General features: G+C 32.4%; 2 protein-coding genes across 2 annotated transcripts; one reads left to right on the forward strand and one right to left on the reverse strand.

Moving 5' to 3' along the window:
* Positions 1–12207: 12207 nt before the first annotated feature.
* On the forward strand, positions 12208–12840 carry LOC112420182 (G2/mitotic-specific cyclin-2). Its single transcript, XM_024778862.1, has one exon. It carries the CDS (start codon positions 12208–12210, stop codon positions 12838–12840), a length of 633 nt encoding a protein of 210 aa, XP_024634630.1.
* A 2474-nt stretch (positions 12841–15314) lies between these two features.
* LOC11443164 (uncharacterized) lies at positions 15315–16114 on the reverse strand. The gene has a single exon (XM_003600329.4). It carries the CDS (start codon positions 16088–16090, stop codon positions 15545–15547), a length of 546 nt encoding a protein of 181 aa, XP_003600377.1. The 5' UTR covers positions 16091–16114; the 3' UTR covers positions 15315–15544.
* Positions 16115–17703: the final 1589 nt, after the last annotated feature.

Here is a 17703-nt window from a genome sequence, read left to right on the forward strand (position 1 = left end):
TCTTTTAGTAATTTGTTTTTAGTTACCATGTGTAATTAAATATTTTTAGGTTATGGTTCTAAGATGAACCTCTATTTATTTTGTTGTATAATTATTTAATTTAATGTCGTTTATTTATTTATTTTCTATTTGCTATTTCGTTTTATTAAGTTAGGTTTATTTGTAGTGTAGTGCAACACCTAGTTTAGGGGCAAAAGTTATTATGCATAAGACATTTTCTTATACACCCTGCATAAACACTTCACAACCATCATATCTAATGTACACGTGTAATAATCCTAGGCTTTTCAAACTACATCAAATCAAGGAATAAAGGAAAGAGGTATAAGTGCAATGTTGTTAACGTTTTCTTCATTTTGACAAAAAAACCTCTCACTAAAAATACTTTGCTCACTTCTCTCTCTAGGACATTCAAACCAGCGCCACCTTATATCTTCTTCTTCGGCAAGAATTGCTTTTCGGCGCGGTGGCCGGTGGTGGTACCACCGCTTCAGAACTCAAAACTCCGTCGTTTCAAAAACATATTATATATTCAACAATCCTTTTCTTCCTACTTCTCATTTTCGAAATTGTTTTTCAAAGACAAACAGTAAACAAGCGTAGATCTAAGGATTAAGATATGAACAGGAAAACTTTCTACCTCTTTCTCTTTGATCAGTTCGATTCTTGATGGATCGAAACAGTGTTTGAGCTTACAGAAACCATTTCCAAATTAAGTACATTAAGTACATCTAATGGTTTTGGAATACAACTCACAGAAACCATTTCCACAGCAGAATGGTTTTGGTATAATTTTATACAAAACATACTATAATAAGGACATTTGTGACTATCATTGAACCAAATCAACACTCTGAAATCATCATTGAACTAAAATGATGATTTCCGCGGTTGTAGTGTTGTTTCGTTTGGTTTCGCTTGGGGGTGTAGGAAGCAATTATGTTGGGCTACGGTTAATGGGCTGGGATTTATCCACGATGCATAAGGATTTCCTTATGCATGATAACCGCACCCTAGTTTAGGCACTTAGGTTGTGACAGGGTCTAATATTGATACTTATATCTTGATATTTATATTTTTTATTTAGGAAGTAATTAGTTAAGAAACTACAAAATATACCGAAAGCAAGTAGACCCTAGTAAGTATATAGGATGCGACTTTATTAATATTGAGTAAAATTTGTTGAACTTAGAATGTAACTAGTTAATTAATTAATTAAGGAAACAAGTAATGCATGATTTACCGAACCTAGTAGATCACAAATTATGACCTAAAATTTTTAGTAGTAGTTTGGCGACTTTACATGAATATGATATAAATTTTTACCATATTATTACGTGATCTTTTTTTAATTATGACCTATTTTTTCAAAAAGCCAAATAAAATACTCCCTCCGTTCCTATATACAAGACCCTTTTGCCAAAATCACGGGAATTAAGATAGTGGATATTTGTATTAAAGTTGTTTGTAATCACTATTGTTTTTACAATTTTATCCTTTAAGAAAGAATGTTAGTTTATGTTTTCAACATGTTATTTATTGTTAATTGAAGAAAAAGATGTATAATAAATAGGGGCATGTATGTAAAGAAATAATTAATGTAGTTGGAAATAACAAAGGGGTCTTATAAAAAGGGACAAAAAAAATTCTCAAAAAGGTCTTATAATTAGGGACGGAGGGAGTATATTAAATTAAAATGTGAAGATCAACAATCCCAAGATGTGAATAAAATGAATCAACAAAGTCGAAATGTATACAATGAGAAAGACAAATACAAGAAACCACCAAAACAACATCAAGAGGAAGTTAGACCACAGACAGTTAATGAAATTAGTCTTTGAGCCTTCAACCACCACCAAAAATCTAGGACGTAGCCAACTTTTGACAAGATTATTCTTTTGAACCATCTTGAGTAGATCACAAATCTCATAAAAACAATTTCTAAAAAGAGAATACAAAAAAGGATCTTAATAGATAAATTTGTGATGAAACATATGTGGCGAGAATCCAAGATTGAACAGAAAATAAACAAGAAACTCAATAACTTGACGACATAGGAGAAACGATAAAACTGAGAGAAAGTATCAACTGACAGAATTTACCATAAACGTACACAGTCAAATCTACAAAAATTACGAAGAAAAAAGACACCACCAAATTAAAATTCGGAAGAATGTTCTAGTTGTGACAACAAATATTTGAAGATTCAATAAATTTCTTTAATCAGAGAAATACACTGGAGAGAAAGAGTACTCATACTCTCTCGACTGTAATTTCTTTGATTAAAAAAATTGTAATGGATCCAAGCCGCCACCACATATTCACTAGTTGTCGAAATATAGAGTTGTATTATATGATAAAATTTAAGTTTTTCTTTCACTTCAAGTGATGATCATTGAATATTGAAAAATGGGTAACTCGACCTCCTTCGACTCGGCCCAATCCGAGTTGTATGGTGTAGTGCTAAAAATATTTTTCATATGGGTTTTTGTGTCATTCAATTCACATTTTAACCTTTAAACTCAAAATAATTATAAAAAACAAATAGAATTAAAATTGAACAAATCAAAATTTGTGTTTATAATGGTAAAGGTTATTAATTAGTTCTTGGATTAATTTTTCTCTTTCAATGGATCTTCTACTTTTCTTTTCTTTTGAACAATAATGAAGTATTTTATTGCATTTGAAATTTTTAACAATGTCACTCATCTTATTTATAGAATTTCAATTATTCATGAAACCATTGTTATAGATAACAAAATTTTGTTTAAATTTAAAGATAACATTAAACAAATTTTGTTTTTAAAAAAAAAAACTTTAGTTTTTCAAATATATATAACATTTATTAGTTTTATTGAAAAATATAAAAGTAATTATACTTTTAAAAAAACATTTATTTGTTATAGATAACATCTTTAGTTTTATTGAAATGGTATAATTGACAAATTATACTTTTAAAATACCAAACAACGGTTAAATAGAAAAGTCAAGTTTGTAATCAAATCACACTTAAAAAAGAACGAAGGGGATATATCCTTTAGAATTATGACTTTGTAATCAAACCACACTTAAAAAAGAACGAAGGGGATATATCCTTTTGAATTATGACTATAAAAAACACTAGATAAAGTATCAATGAGTCATTAAATAATATAGTTGTACAATACATACACGGAACTCACACTACAAGAATAGTTACCTTTTGCCAGGGATTTTGACAAGGGTTTGAAGCCCCTGGCAAATTTTCCAGGGAAAATGCCAAGGACAACCGCTGGCAAAAAACACTGGGGTTTGCCCCTCGTTTATTTTAAAAAATCCCTGGGTTTTTATTGGCGCCAGAACTGAATTTGAAAAAGGGAAGGAATCAATTGCATGTCAGGAAAAAACCGAGGGAAATTACCAAGGAAAGCCCCTCGGATGTGCAAAAAGTGAGAGAATCCCTGCTTTGTTCCTGCTGAGTTGACTGAAGCATGCAAAAGTTGTGCAGTGCAGGCCTGCCAGGGGCTAAACCCCTCGGTTTTTGCAGGAAATCCCTGACTTTTTTATGGTTGTTCTGCAACCTAGCTATGCTAGGATTTGACCAACAAAGCGAGGGGCTTGTCCCTCACATAGGCCCTGGCTTTTTTCCATCCCTATATAAGCCATGCACAGGTCTCTTAGCAGCCTAAAAAACACTTAGAAAAATTTCTTCTTTCTTCTCATAAAACACAGCCCCTTCACACAACACATTCATCAAAGTTCATATATTTGGTAAAAATTTCTTCATTTGTTACATATTTTTTTCATGATATTAATTTTGATTACTTATTAATGTTATTTATTTTGTATGTTATTCATGCTGTTTTTTTTTTTGTGATAAAAAGAAATATATGCATGTTGTAGTTGTAGTTGCATTGTAGCAGAATTTTTAAAAAAAATATGGTCAAACACTAATTGCTTATAATAAATCTGTTTTATTTTTCATGATATTAATTTTGATTACTTATTAATGTTATTTATTTTGTATGTTATTCATGCTGTTTTTTTTTTTTTTTGTGATAAAAAGAAATATATGCATGTTGTAGTTGTAGTTGCATTGTAGCAGAATTTTTAAAAAAAATATGGTCAAACACTAATTTCTTATAATAAATCAGTTTTATTTTTAAATTAAAACTTTGTTAAAATCTGTTTTTTTAATAAATTAAAATCTATTATTATATTTTATCAATTTATAAAATAAAACAATATAATATAATAATGCATATTTTTTAAAAAGAGGGACTCAAAAATAGTATAGTACAAAAAAATTAAAGTTGTTTATTGATCAAAAACAACTTTTAAAAAAAACAATTTTTAAATTAATTTAAATACATTTTATTAATTAATAAAAAATTCATTTTAATAAATAAAATATTTAAAAAAATAATAATAACATGGACGTTTGCCAGGGGTTAAATGTAACGCCCACTTTCGTTTAATCGTTTATTTAATCGAGTTTAGGTGATTATATTATAATTATATAATATATGCATGATTTTGATATGTTTTGATGATTTGCGATGATTTGATCGATGACGTGATAAGTTATGAGTTTTGGAAGATTTGATAAGGATATGAGAATTATTTTATTGTTAAATAAAATAAAGATTTGAAAATAATATAAAATATTTAGTTGAGGGCTGTTTTGATATTTTAGATAGTTTTAGGGGAGAAAGTGAGATAAGATAAGTAAATAAGAAAAGATATAAATAGGGAAGACCTAATTTTTAGAAAAACTGATTGTACGTGAAAACTTTTAGAAAAAGGGAGAAAAAGCTTAGAGAGGAGCAAGAGACCAAGAGGGCTGCGATTTTTATGCAAATTTAAGGTAAGGGTGAGACTAATAACTCAGTAATATTAGTTGTTGTAATTCTGATGATTAATTAGAAAGAATTAGGATTAATTGGAGAAAACGAAAACTAGGTCAAAATCTTAGAATTGATGATCAAACGGTGAGAATTGGTTTAATTTATGTAGAAAGTGTTCCTAGACCTTAGATAATGTTTAGGACGAACTTTGGAATCAAAAACAAGCTTAGAACCATGTGGATCGACGGATTTTTGTGATTTTAGGAAACCTGGCCGTAGCGACATTCATCGCTCGCCACGGCGAGCTATGAATCTCGCCTCGCGAGTGATGAACTTCATCGCTCGCCTCGCGAGCCCTTTCCTTTCGCCTCGCGAGCGTTTCTGGCATCGCTCGCCACGGCAAACAACCCTTCCTCGCCTCGCGAGCTTAGGCAGAGAGCATGTCATATTTTGTGTTTCGACCTTTTTAGTTGGACCTTGGATGCCTTAGAGTGCCTGAACATACCTAGTATTGATTAGGAATGAATGTAGGATCAGATTGAACCCAGAACAACACTAGTTTGGAAGATGAGTGGTACTCGCCATGGCGAGTAAGAACTCTCGCCTCGCGAGCACAACCAGAATTTAGATGCTTGAGTGTTTGTGCGATCTGTGTCGCACGTGTTGATCAAGAGTGAACCCCTAATTAGTAATGAAACCTAATGATGACGTTTAATGCGATCTGCAAAGCCTTAAGACATGTTGTCGTTAATTGAGCATGGTTAATGTATTGTACAATCATGTAAGATATGAAAGTTAATTATGATGCAAATGATTTGCTGTTGATATAATGATATCATCTTGTTATGTGACTTGTTTATGCTGCTTCCGTTATTTAACTAAGTGCATATGGTATATGATGAAGTTTAGCTCCAAATTATTGGATGCATGTTGATATGTTGATTACGGTGTTTTGTTGTTAAGAGTCCATGCATAGCATATCATTGAGCTTAGTCCTCACCACGTTTATTAGGAGCTTTGTCCTCCGCACGTTTTATAGGAGCTTTGTCCTCCGCACGATTAAAGTATATTAATACTTATGATGACGATTGGTACCACATGCATATAAGGAGTCTAAGAGCATTGTCACATTGTCATGATTAAGATGCCTTGTTGATAATGATTGAATATATGATTACGTGATAAGTGTTTATCAATTATGTTATGTTGTTCATGATAATTGGATATATGATTACGCGATAACTGTTTATCAATTATGCAATGTTGTTAAAGAAATGATTATGATGTTAATTTATGATTCGCAATTACATTGATTAATGTTATTTTGTTATGAAATCTCACCCCTTCTGCTTGAAAATGTTGCCCTTCGTATGGGTAACTTGCAGGTGATCGTGCTTAGTGTGCAGTTGCCGTCGTGAGTGGCCTTGCCTTCTCTGTGTCGTCTAGGTCGCTCTGATACGTAACGGGATGGGGTTATATGCTATATCATGCTTCATTCTTTTACGTGAACTGCTATGATAATTTCTGTTTTGATTAACTCTTTTGAGATACTTTGTTGGGGCCTGCTTGCCAAACTGATTTATGATTTCTGAACTAATATTCCGCTGCTATGTTAAGATATTATGTGAAAGTTAAATTATTATTTAACTGTTTTTGGATTACGTTTCTATGTGATATCCCGTTTATGGTTTTTACTCTGATAAATGTTTAAGAAATTTGTATATTGGAAAAACGGGGTGTTACATTAAACCCCTCGCATATCCATGGTTTTTTTCAGGTCAGACTTTCTTCACATCAGTCACTTCAGCGCAGGCAGCGCAGGCAGCGCAGGCGCAGTCAGAGTTGCAGAAAATTTGCAGACAAAAGTGAGGGAATTTGCCAGGGTTTATGTCAAGGTTTAAGTCACGTGTTATGCCAGGGGTTCTGCCCCTCGTTTTTCTCCCAGGGGGTGTAGCCCCTGGCAAAAGGTTTGCGATGAGCGCTTTTGCCACTGCTTCCGCCCCTGGCTTTTTCCCTCACAAACGTCCCTTTTGCCAGGGATTCTGTCCTTTTGACAGGGATTTTGCCCCTGGCAAAAGGTAATGTTTCTTGTAGTGTCATAACGACATATTTATCATTAGTAAGATCTTTATTAATTATTTTAGAGAGAGAGAGAGAGAGAGAGGATCCGTTGACAGCAGGTGTCAACGGAACCGAATCTCAATCATCTATTTTATTATATCAAAAGGCTAATAATTGTTCGTTAAATCAGCCCACCTGAACCTTCTCCTCTCTACTAACCTATCGCCCGCAATCGTTTTATTCTTAATCAACTGTAAAGAAGAAAAGTCTGAACCTAAAGGCAACAATGGAAGCCAAAACAATTCTGAATTTTCACAGATCACTTAAGGATGGCACAGCTACAACAATTCTGCATTTGTTTATCATGGAGAATCAATTACCAATTCAATTAAATTCAAAGGATTTCCATTTTATCAAAACCATAAAATTGATTATATATATCCATAGATCATGCACAAGGCAGATAATGCACCAAACCGATAACATCTTAGAAAGTCAATTCTTAAACCTAAAACTCCACCGGTAGAAACAAACCTTCCAATTGAGATCAGTTTTATATATTTGAAATAAACAAGACATGTCTTCATGAGTTACGATTTATTAGAGGAATTAACTAAGATGGAATGGATATACACAAAAGAATAATTTTAGGTGGGTGTGACGAAAAGTGATGATTTTAGGATATGAAATGAAGAGAGTATCATGATACCATGTTTTCAATTTATGTTTATTCAGTGAACCAAAAATCTGTGCCATTGGATTGAATAAAATTGATGGTTGAGATTTGGTGTCAACGAATATGTTGACACCTGTGTCAACGGATTCTAACTCATATATATATATATATATATATATATATATATATATATATATGAGAATGACTATCTTATATGAAAATGATGAAAATAATTACCAACCATTAAATAAAAAATAGATGGTTGAGATTAAAAAGGCATATTTTAAAAAGCACATATGCCTTCCCTTATTCTATCAATTCTCATGAACACCATTCATCTTCTCCAACGCATACATTCATATGTTCACCCTCCCCAATTTATGTTGACATGAGAGTCTTCACCTTCGATTTCTATAGAGAGTAAATACACACGGCTCCTTTTTTCTTTCATCATGTGTTTTTAAAATGTTACTTTTTAATCTCAACCATATATTTTTTATCTAATGGTTGATAATTATTCTCATCATCATCATTATTATTATTATTATTATTATTATTATTATTATATATATATATATATATATATATATATATATATATATAGACCTATTAATAAAGGCAAAATTTGGTTTTGATGTAGCCTATTTTTCTACCAAAAATACCCTTAATTTGAAAAAACACGGTTGCGAGAATGATTTAATGGCTTAATAAAAAAAAAATAATTAAAAGACACGTGGGAGGGTGTATATGGGGTGTATGGGAAAAGTGTGTCCATGAATAATAACTCTAGTTTTTAAATTTCCTATGGTTATGGTGATTATTTGAATTTAAACTTAAATTTGAAAAAGAATTGAATTGATAAAGATACATATCTGCCCAAAATGTAGTTAAGTGTTCGTTAACTTTAGACTTGTCTTTGTATCATTGTATAATTTTAATTTTTCAAAAATAAACTTACTCATTTGATTAATCAAATAGTAGTCAATACAAAGAGGAACTAACTCAAAATAAAGGTGACTAGCAAAGAAATGGTTGCCCTTGCAAAGGTGTGAGCTACCATATCTTTTATCTCTTAATAAACTTAACCTTAAAGTTTAAACGTATAGACATACAAGACACAACGCGAGAAACAATAGTGTTAAACTTAGAAGAGCCATGATGATTCGAGAAAGTAGCATTCACTATATTTTTAGAGTCACACGGAAAAACATCCTGATCAAATCCTCTAGTAGTTGCAAATTGTATCGCCTCAAGTATAGCAATTGCCACACCTTCTATCTTAAAGAGTTTTACATATTGCAATGCAGCCTCCACAACCTCACAAAACCGGCTTGTGAGGTGAGGATTGCCCCCACTTATAAACAAATTGTCAGGCTAACTCCTAACCGATGTGGGACTCTTAACACACACCCTCACGCTCAGGATTAGACATCTGAAGCGTGAACATAAATGACGGGTGGCCCGATAACGGAAACCTGACAACAAGTGGCCCATAATCGTGAAAAGGCTCTAATACCATCTTAAAAATTGTGATTGGACCTAACACAATCTCACAAAACCGGCTTGTGAGGTGAGGATTGCCCCCACTTATAAACAAATTGTCAGACTAACTCCTAACTGATGTGGGACTCTTAACACAAAGAAACCGACGTCGGCGTTACACTTAAACCAACCCTCTCTCGCCTTTTCACATTGCGAGTTTGAAGTAGAATGAGGATGAGAGATTTGACACTGATACTTTTGTGTATTAATCTCGAACCACGGATAACATGGTTTCCACTTGCTTATTTCTAATGTTAGGTCATCTGATTTACTGTCACGCCAATAAACTAGAATGATCTAAATTATAAATTGGTAAGAAAAAAATATTGAGGAAGCAAAATTGTACAATAAGAAATAGAAGGAATAAAACTACATTTAAGCCATAATTATAAAACTTCAAACATATTTTCCATTTGTCATTTATTATTTTACTTAGGCAATCTCATTCTTGTTATTTAATTTCTTACTTTTAACATTTTTGTATAAGAACATTCATACTTTACTTTTAGATCTTAAGATTAATTAATTATATTTTTTAGTTTTGTACCGATATTATCTACAATAGAACTCATTTTTTGTATAAATGGGTCTCATATGTAAACGAAAAGACGACAGTTATTTTATAATGCTATTACTTTTTTAAAAGAATATAAAGGTATTACTTAACAAGCACGTAATCTCTCTAATTCACCACCTCAAAAAAATCTTTAAACAGGTGTCACCAATAACTTTCTATTATTATATATTTCAACAAAAAAAAATCCTATTATGTTCCACTTCATTCGACTCACATTTTAAAAATCCAAACAATCAAACATCACTCTCTTCATTCTTAGTTTAGAAGATAACATTCATCTTTTTCACATCAGTAGAGCAAATACTAAGTAGTGTCGTCGATTGTTTTGGTGAACAGTCGAAATATGTATTCTTCAGAGAATTTGTTTACTATGCATTGCTGAATTCATTTTATATACCATGCAATCTTACTACTGGTTCGTTGCAATGCTCGAGGTCAACTAGTTGAGGAAGAAAGCCAAGATTTTGTCAATTACATTGGAATCATTATTTGTCGGGAGGTTCCAATTAGTGTGGAAATTGAAGAAAAAAGGCAAGGTTTTGTAAATTACTTTAGGTTTGTTATCGTTCATATATATGTATTGTGCATAGACTTTGCATTTTTATGTAAGTGTACATTGGATGTCATTGATAATTAAGTTTCAAATCAACACATTATTGTTGTTTATTTCTATTGATGGAATACTAGTGTTTCGGATCCATATATAGGGGCATATCACATGAGAATGATAGTTATATATGAGAATGATAGGAATGATTGTGAGCCCTTTAGATTTGTAATTGATGGTAGAGATTAGATAGTCACAATAAAGGTGTCACGTAACTTGTATTTTCTTGTTGTTGGGTTATGAAATTCTAGAACGTCATCTTCCTCTATTCCAATGTCAATACAATCACACACCAAAATCTCTTTCTTCTCCATCTCACTCCCTGTATACATTCTTATTTCTAAAATTCGTTGAGCCAAAACCACTGTTCTCATTGTAGTGATTTATGAATTTTAATTTATTATTCTCAATTTATGAACCAGAAAAAATAATTGGTTAAATCGATAATCATCGTGAAGAAAAGTGAACGATTGAGAAAGTGTTGAAGAGATGGTGGTGGTTTTCCGGTAGACATGGTGGTTCGCCGGAAGAGATGGTGGAGAGTGGGGGTGAGTAAGTGTTGAAGACGCGTGAAAGCAAATAGAAGGAGATAGGGGTGAAATGAGAAGTAGTGAGAGAGTGATCGCATGACTAACTTAAATTGTGTTTTAATCTTATCCCTTGTTTTTAATCTAATGGCTGCAATTCATTCTTACGATTCTCGCATATAATTATCATTCTTATTATGAAATTTTTGGTTGTAGATTTAATTTTTAAAATAAAAAAATTAGGACTTTTTATAGCACTTTTCTGAAAGCCTTGTTAAAGGAGGATAGTTAAGGTAGCCCTTTCCAAAAAACGTTAAGATACATTCGTTTAAAAATAGCACGCTATATTAGCGCTTTTCTGAAAGCGCTATTGAAACGCTGCTATTTAATAGAGTTCTACAAAGTGCTATTATAGGGGTTCTTACCTATAACGGCAGGAACTTTCATAGGGCTTCACAAGCGCTATTAAATTGGGTATTTTACAGTAGTGTCAGTAGGGTCGGGACAAACCTCAAGCTCAAAGAGTGTTTCCAGAGGTATCTACAAATCCCCCACCATTGATATCGACAATTGAACCCACAACCTTGAACATGAGTAAACTCTTTACCAACTTAACGTTCATCGACAATTACCTCTTAAATTTGATAAAAGCCATGTTGAGTTTAATATAATTTAAAATAAAGTTTAACGAAAGATAATACCTGAAAACAAATTGATAATTAGAATTCCCTTCGAAAAGAAAATAAATTACATTTAAAAAGAACGAAAAATCTCAAACACACACGTGTGTGATCGTTGCTTCTATTTCGCACACCTTGTGCGGGGAGAATCGCAACGATGTTGTTAATATATATCATTTTGGTTTGTGGAAGAAAAAAAAAAACCATAAAAAAGACTACTCAATAAGATAAATCCTTCCAAACCGTAAAAAAATAAAATATAGATCCTTCCGAGAATAATTAGGAGAAAGTTAGATGCTTCTAAGAAATTTCATACGACCGACTTGGTGAAATTATATTTTGAGATATAACAGCTTCACTTGAATTAGGTTGAATTAGGTCAAATAGTTATAAATAGCTTGCTATAAGAAAACAAAACCCTACATCTCGTTTTTTCTCCCAACTATCACTCTCCCTTTTCTCTATCGTTTCTGCTTCACTCTTGTTTCAACAACATGCTTTGTTTTTACTCAAAAGTTTCAAGTTTACATTGGTTCTGAAAAACTCATCTCCAATGAAAAAAAGTATAGTGATTATGATGATGATCTATACCAATATTATCATCTTGAAGAGTCTCAAATCAACGGAAACTCAAACGGGCTCAAGGTAGATTCTCAACTGAGAAAGAATGTGGTAGATTGGTTGATACAAACACACTACCAACAAAAATTGATGCCGGAAACGCTTTATCTCTGTGTCAACATCCTTGACCGCGTACTTTCCAAAATCAATTTTGAAGTCAAGACAATGGAGAAACTTAAACTTATCGGTCTCTCTTCATTGTTGTTGGCTTCCAAGTATGAACAAAGAAGAGCGGTTGGTGTTTACGACGTTGAATACTTGGCTGATTATATTTATATGCCAGAAGAAATATGTCAAATGGAGAAGCTTATCCTGCAAGAACTTGGTTGGATTTTAACAGTTCCAACACCTTATGTTTTTCTTGTTAGAAACATAAGGGCATGTAATTTATCGGATGAAGACAAGATCATGGAGCACATGGTGTTTTTCTTTTCTGAACTCAGCTTAACAAATCATTCTATTGTGTGCGACTACAAGCCTTCTATGATTGCTGCTTGTGCCGTGTATCTTGCAAGGTTTATTGTTGGAAGGTATCCCTTTTGGAGCAATGATTTGAAAATGTGTACGGGGTACTCCGAGGATAAGTTATTGTCTTGTGCCCATGTTATGATGGAATCGTGCATTCAAATTTGTGGAGAGGGAATCATGGAAGTTTTTATGAAATTTTCAAGTTTATATCAATGTAGGGTTTCATGTATTGCTCAAGAATTTCTGGAAGTTTAAAAAATTTGTATCAATATGTTACATTTCATTGTCCGTCGGAAACTAATGTTCACATCCTGTTAATTTTCGTTCTGTGATTTAATATAAAAATTTAAGTACCCGTTCGGCTTCTTTATTAAATTGCTTTAATTATTCCCGTCTAAATTTTATGGGATTTGTTAATACTAATGCAGTTATGTTTTTGTGATTAGTTTCACCACTGAATTGGTCTACTGTACTGTGATGAATGAATTAGAGTATAGCAACATCAGGACAGTTAAGGTCGCATCTATTGGCTTATGCACATATATACACAATTTAATTCAACCAAATCTCCATCATGTGCTTCTAGTCCTTCCCCTTCGTAACATCTAGTTTACATACTCTTACGAGTATCTGTTATGTGCTCAACCTGTATTTATTCACAGCTTAATTTATTTTAGTTAAAAGGGTAAGTACAATCCATAAGGTTTAAACTTTCAACTGATTTTTATCAAAATCCAAAAAATTTCACTTCTATTTGATCAAGCATGTAATACTCAGATGCTACTAACTATATGATGCAGACCACACTATAAAGGTTTTATAGGTCTCTGCAACAACATTGTATGTTAAATATGGTATTGACAAAGGATAAGCTATGGCTTATGCAATTAGTTTGTTAGTGAGTTGTTACTTGTGCAGCAAGTTAGTTTGTTAGTGAGCGGTCATTTTTTCAAAAGGAGCAATAATTCCATTAAATCTGCATATAATGTCTTAATGGAAGTCCGCAATGTGGGGGTGCAGCTTCCCGGTTAAAATCTGTGGCATAAATGTATTCCGTTAAAAAAGTGGCAGTGTCTGCATGTAATGTCTTAGTGTAAAGTGGCGAGAAGGAAGGAAGGGGAGGTTGTTTTGTGGTGCGAGGTAGTTGGTCAAATAGAGGCACGGTTAAGAGTAGCATTTGATATGGTGGGAGGATTTTGGCAGTGGGGTTTTAAGGTTTATGCTGAATTTTGTGTGTGGCTGTTACTGTTTGCGGATTAGGTAGTGTACGTATGCAAGTGCTGGTGGTTCTTTTGTTATCTGAGAAGCTTTGGTTCGGTACGGTTTAGTCTCTCTGGCTGATTGCTGCATATATCTGTGTTTCTGGTTGGTTTTGGAGTGGTGAATTGGCAGCAGAAGGTGATGAATTGATGACATTATTTGAACCTGTAATCTTGCAATTTCATGGGGTTGTAGCAGAACAACAGCATCTGTTTTGTTAGGAATTGGTAGATATACGGCCAGGCGTTACATTTTTTCTTTACTGAAAGATGTTGTTTTTTAGTTCGTGGAGTTTGTTAGCTTTTGGTGATAATAGTGAGCATTTTATTTGTTTCAATTGGAGCTTGGTTGTACTTTGTAAACTGGTTGTAATTTCGCTCGGTTCTTGCACATCTGGTTAAATGATTATAGATAGCACAGACTATAAATAGTTGTGATATCATAAGACAATGTGCAAATCAGATTTCATTCAATACAATTGTTAAATTTCTTCTTATGTCAAGTTTGTTTTAAAATTACCTCAAAACAATGTCTCCATTTGCACGCAGGCGTGCATAATTGAAATCAACCAAATCTCAATCACTTGATCTATTTGAAAGAGGCATGTGATGTGGGGAACACAGTTCTAAATTGAGCTGCAAGTATGACTGCTATATAAAGGTTGCAAGGATATTGTACAATATCAAAGTTTGCACCATAACAACAACCGCAATTTATACACACGAGTTAGCAATCATTTTGGTCATTGAATGTGTCTGGCGCTATTGCTATAGTCGTTGAACAACCAAAATTACAAAACCAATCTCAAATGTGTCTCTTGTTAGTCAGTTTGATCATTGAATGTATTTTTCATCAGTTAAGTTGATCCTTGAATATGGTTTTTATTAATCAGTTTGGTCTATCGATTTGCTAATCAATTTAGACTATAATAACATTGTCTCACACATTTAAGAACCAAAATGACTATTCAACCATAAACATTCACACGTTTAAGAAACAAAATAACTATTTACACTTAAACACGCACACGAAGGAAAAGAAGAATCAAAGCATTTGCACAAATAGGAGTGACTCTCATCCATTATATACAATCTCAAAGTGTTCTTGCATCAATTTATCCTATGTGCACAACATTTTATTTATCAAGAAATATAACATGAAAGTTTAAGAACTTTTTGTTACCTTGAATTCTTACACCACTGGCTAGCTTCAAAGTCATAGATACTTCAAATAAAAAAATAAATCATATATCACAATGCAATGGACTTTTTCAACTCACAAAAAAAAAAATGAAAAATATAACCAAACTGTATCACTTCTGGTTCATTCACGTCCCTTGAGGAGAGAATCTCTCATATTCTATCCTCAAAAATACATAGTGCAATGGATTCATAGAAGCTATACCAATAAGGGATTGAAACATAACATAATCATACAATCAATACCAAAAATTCATGCAACATGGCAGATCAAGCATTCTTGTCTCAATGAAAATCTGTTTGTTTTTTGCATTGTAAATTTACTTTATTAAACGACTGACTCTCCCTCCATATACATCATCACACCAAATTAAGGAGACAATAAAATTAAAATACATCCAAACCAAAATCAACCATCACATTCTTCTTCTCAATTTGGATAGTTTTCCCAAAATAACAACCATGAAAGGAATGCAATTCAAAGTTGAGTAAATAGGCAATTACCCCTGATTCCCCGTCAAATAGTTCGGAAGTTGAGTAATAGTTTCGTAAAGAAGCCCATAAAGGAATTTGGTTTGACGGTTAAATGCAGTAACATCAGGGTTAACCTTACCATCACATCGCGCAAGAAGATCACCAGCAGTTACGCAATCATAACTAACAGTATGAGGATCCCCATCAGCAAAATCCCAGCAAAATTTGAAAGTCACAACTAATGAACTATAAGAATTTGCACATGTGTCAAGCACTTGAGATTTACTTTTCTGTGCCAATCCTTTAAGGAAAGCTTCTCCTTCGACAGCTTTTTTAATGGCGATTTCAGCGACAGCCTTTGAGAGTTCTGTCCAATTCTTGGCTTGCGCGGTTTGTGGGCTTGATAGAACCTTGCTGCATTCTACCTTGTTGGATGAACCGTCGCAAAGTAAGGAAACTAGTGGTACTCCTCCTCCTCCTCCTAAATCAAGAAGTGTTGCATTTGCTGCAAATGGTGATTGAGAAATTAGAATCAAACCAAGGAACATGGAACAAATTGTTAAAGAATTCATTTATTTTTTTTTAATTAGGGTTCCTTGGTTTGAGGAAGAGTGTGTTTGGTTTCATAGGTGTTGGGGTGTTTTATAGTAAATGAAATTCTAATTTAGGGTAATTAACATATTTTTAGCAAATCACAGCGATTGTGATGCTTGGGAAATGGTGATCCAATAATCTAGATTTCCCTTCAATGGGGTTCGCTGGAAAATTGAACACTTGTGTCATTTTCCTCTTTATTATGGGTGTATTGAATTGAAATTTCAAAGAATTTTAATAGACTTTTTTATGAAAAGAAAATCTTGAGTTATTGAATCAAGACTTTTATTGAATCTAAATAAATCATGTGGTATTCAATCAAGACAATTAAGACTTTTTTTTTTTCAAGACATCAAAATCCGTTTGCATTCAATTAAGATTTCTAAGAACTTATAAAATGTCTCGTGGTATTGAAAATTAGACGGATTTTAATGGATTCATTTGTGTAATGGATTGTGTGAGACTTTTTAGTTAAAATACACTCATCCAACAATCTCAAACAAACTCTTTAGATTTTGTAACACTCTTCCAAAAAAAATTTATTTTTTTATACGTTTCTTCCAAATTCTTTTATGTTCTATTGTAACAATGGCAGGTTATATATTTTGTTTGGTTATTGTCAAAATCATCATGCCTCTAACTTGCACTTTTCTTAACATAACTTTTACGTTCATTAAAAAAAAGAACGTACTGTATAATATTGTGGTTAATTTATCATCTACCTATATATCAAATTATTATAAAAATCACAATTTTACGTTCATTAGTATTATAATAATTTTTCTACTTGCATTTTTCTACCTGTAACATAATTTATTTTTAGGTCTATTTATTTTGATATCATATGTTCAGAATTTTTAAGATCAATCAACATGCTAGTAGTATATTATCTAATAGTCTTTTTCTGAAGAAATATTATCTAATAGTCTATACACTCATTGAATCAATGTTTTTTTTTTCAGTTGATTAATAACTGTACTTTTGTTTTTGAGATTTTTTGGCAACTCATCTATACATCTAATAGTATTATACTGTACTGTATCTTTAAATTTATTGACCCTTTTAAAATCTTAAAAATCCTTTAAAATCTATATCATGAATCAATTAAAATCTTGCAAATAATCTTGATTGTAAAAAGTCTTTTAAAAAAAGTCTTTTGAAATCCCACAAAATCAATACAATCCAACAAAGTCTTTTAAAATCTTCAAAAATAAATTCTATCAAAACAATGTTTTAAAATCTCAATCCAATACACCCCCTTAATTTACTTTCTCGAGATACTTAGAAACATTCAAGTTGCATGATATGTGTACCAGGATTGAGATTGATGACATCAATGTCCTTAACAATTATTACATCTTATACCAAACTTTTGACCAGGGAATTCTTCTGAACCATCTCTTGTAGAATTGTAATTTCGATCAATGGAGTGTTCGGTTAGATCACAAATACCATAAAAAAACAATTTGCAAAAAGAGAAAACATAAAAAGAAGATCTTAATAAATAAATATGTGATGAAACATATGTAGCTGAGAATCCAAGATTGAACAAGAAATAAACAAGAAACTCAACAGCTTGAAGACAAATATT

This window comes from Medicago truncatula, chromosome 3 (assembly GCF_003473485.1).
Source record: "Medicago truncatula cultivar Jemalong A17 chromosome 3, MtrunA17r5.0-ANR, whole genome shotgun sequence".
Lineage (NCBI taxonomy): Eukaryota > Viridiplantae > Streptophyta > Magnoliopsida > Fabales > Fabaceae > Medicago > Medicago truncatula.

Excerpts from the sequence above, each read along its gene's own strand:
- LOC112420182 (XM_024778862.1), top strand. The coding sequence starts at position 12,208 with ATGCCGGAAACGCTTTATCTCTGTGTCAACATCCTTGACCGCGTACTT.
- LOC11443164 (XM_003600329.4), bottom strand. The coding sequence starts at position 16,090 with ATGAATTCTTTAACAATTTGTTCCATGTTCCTTGGTTTGATTCTAATT.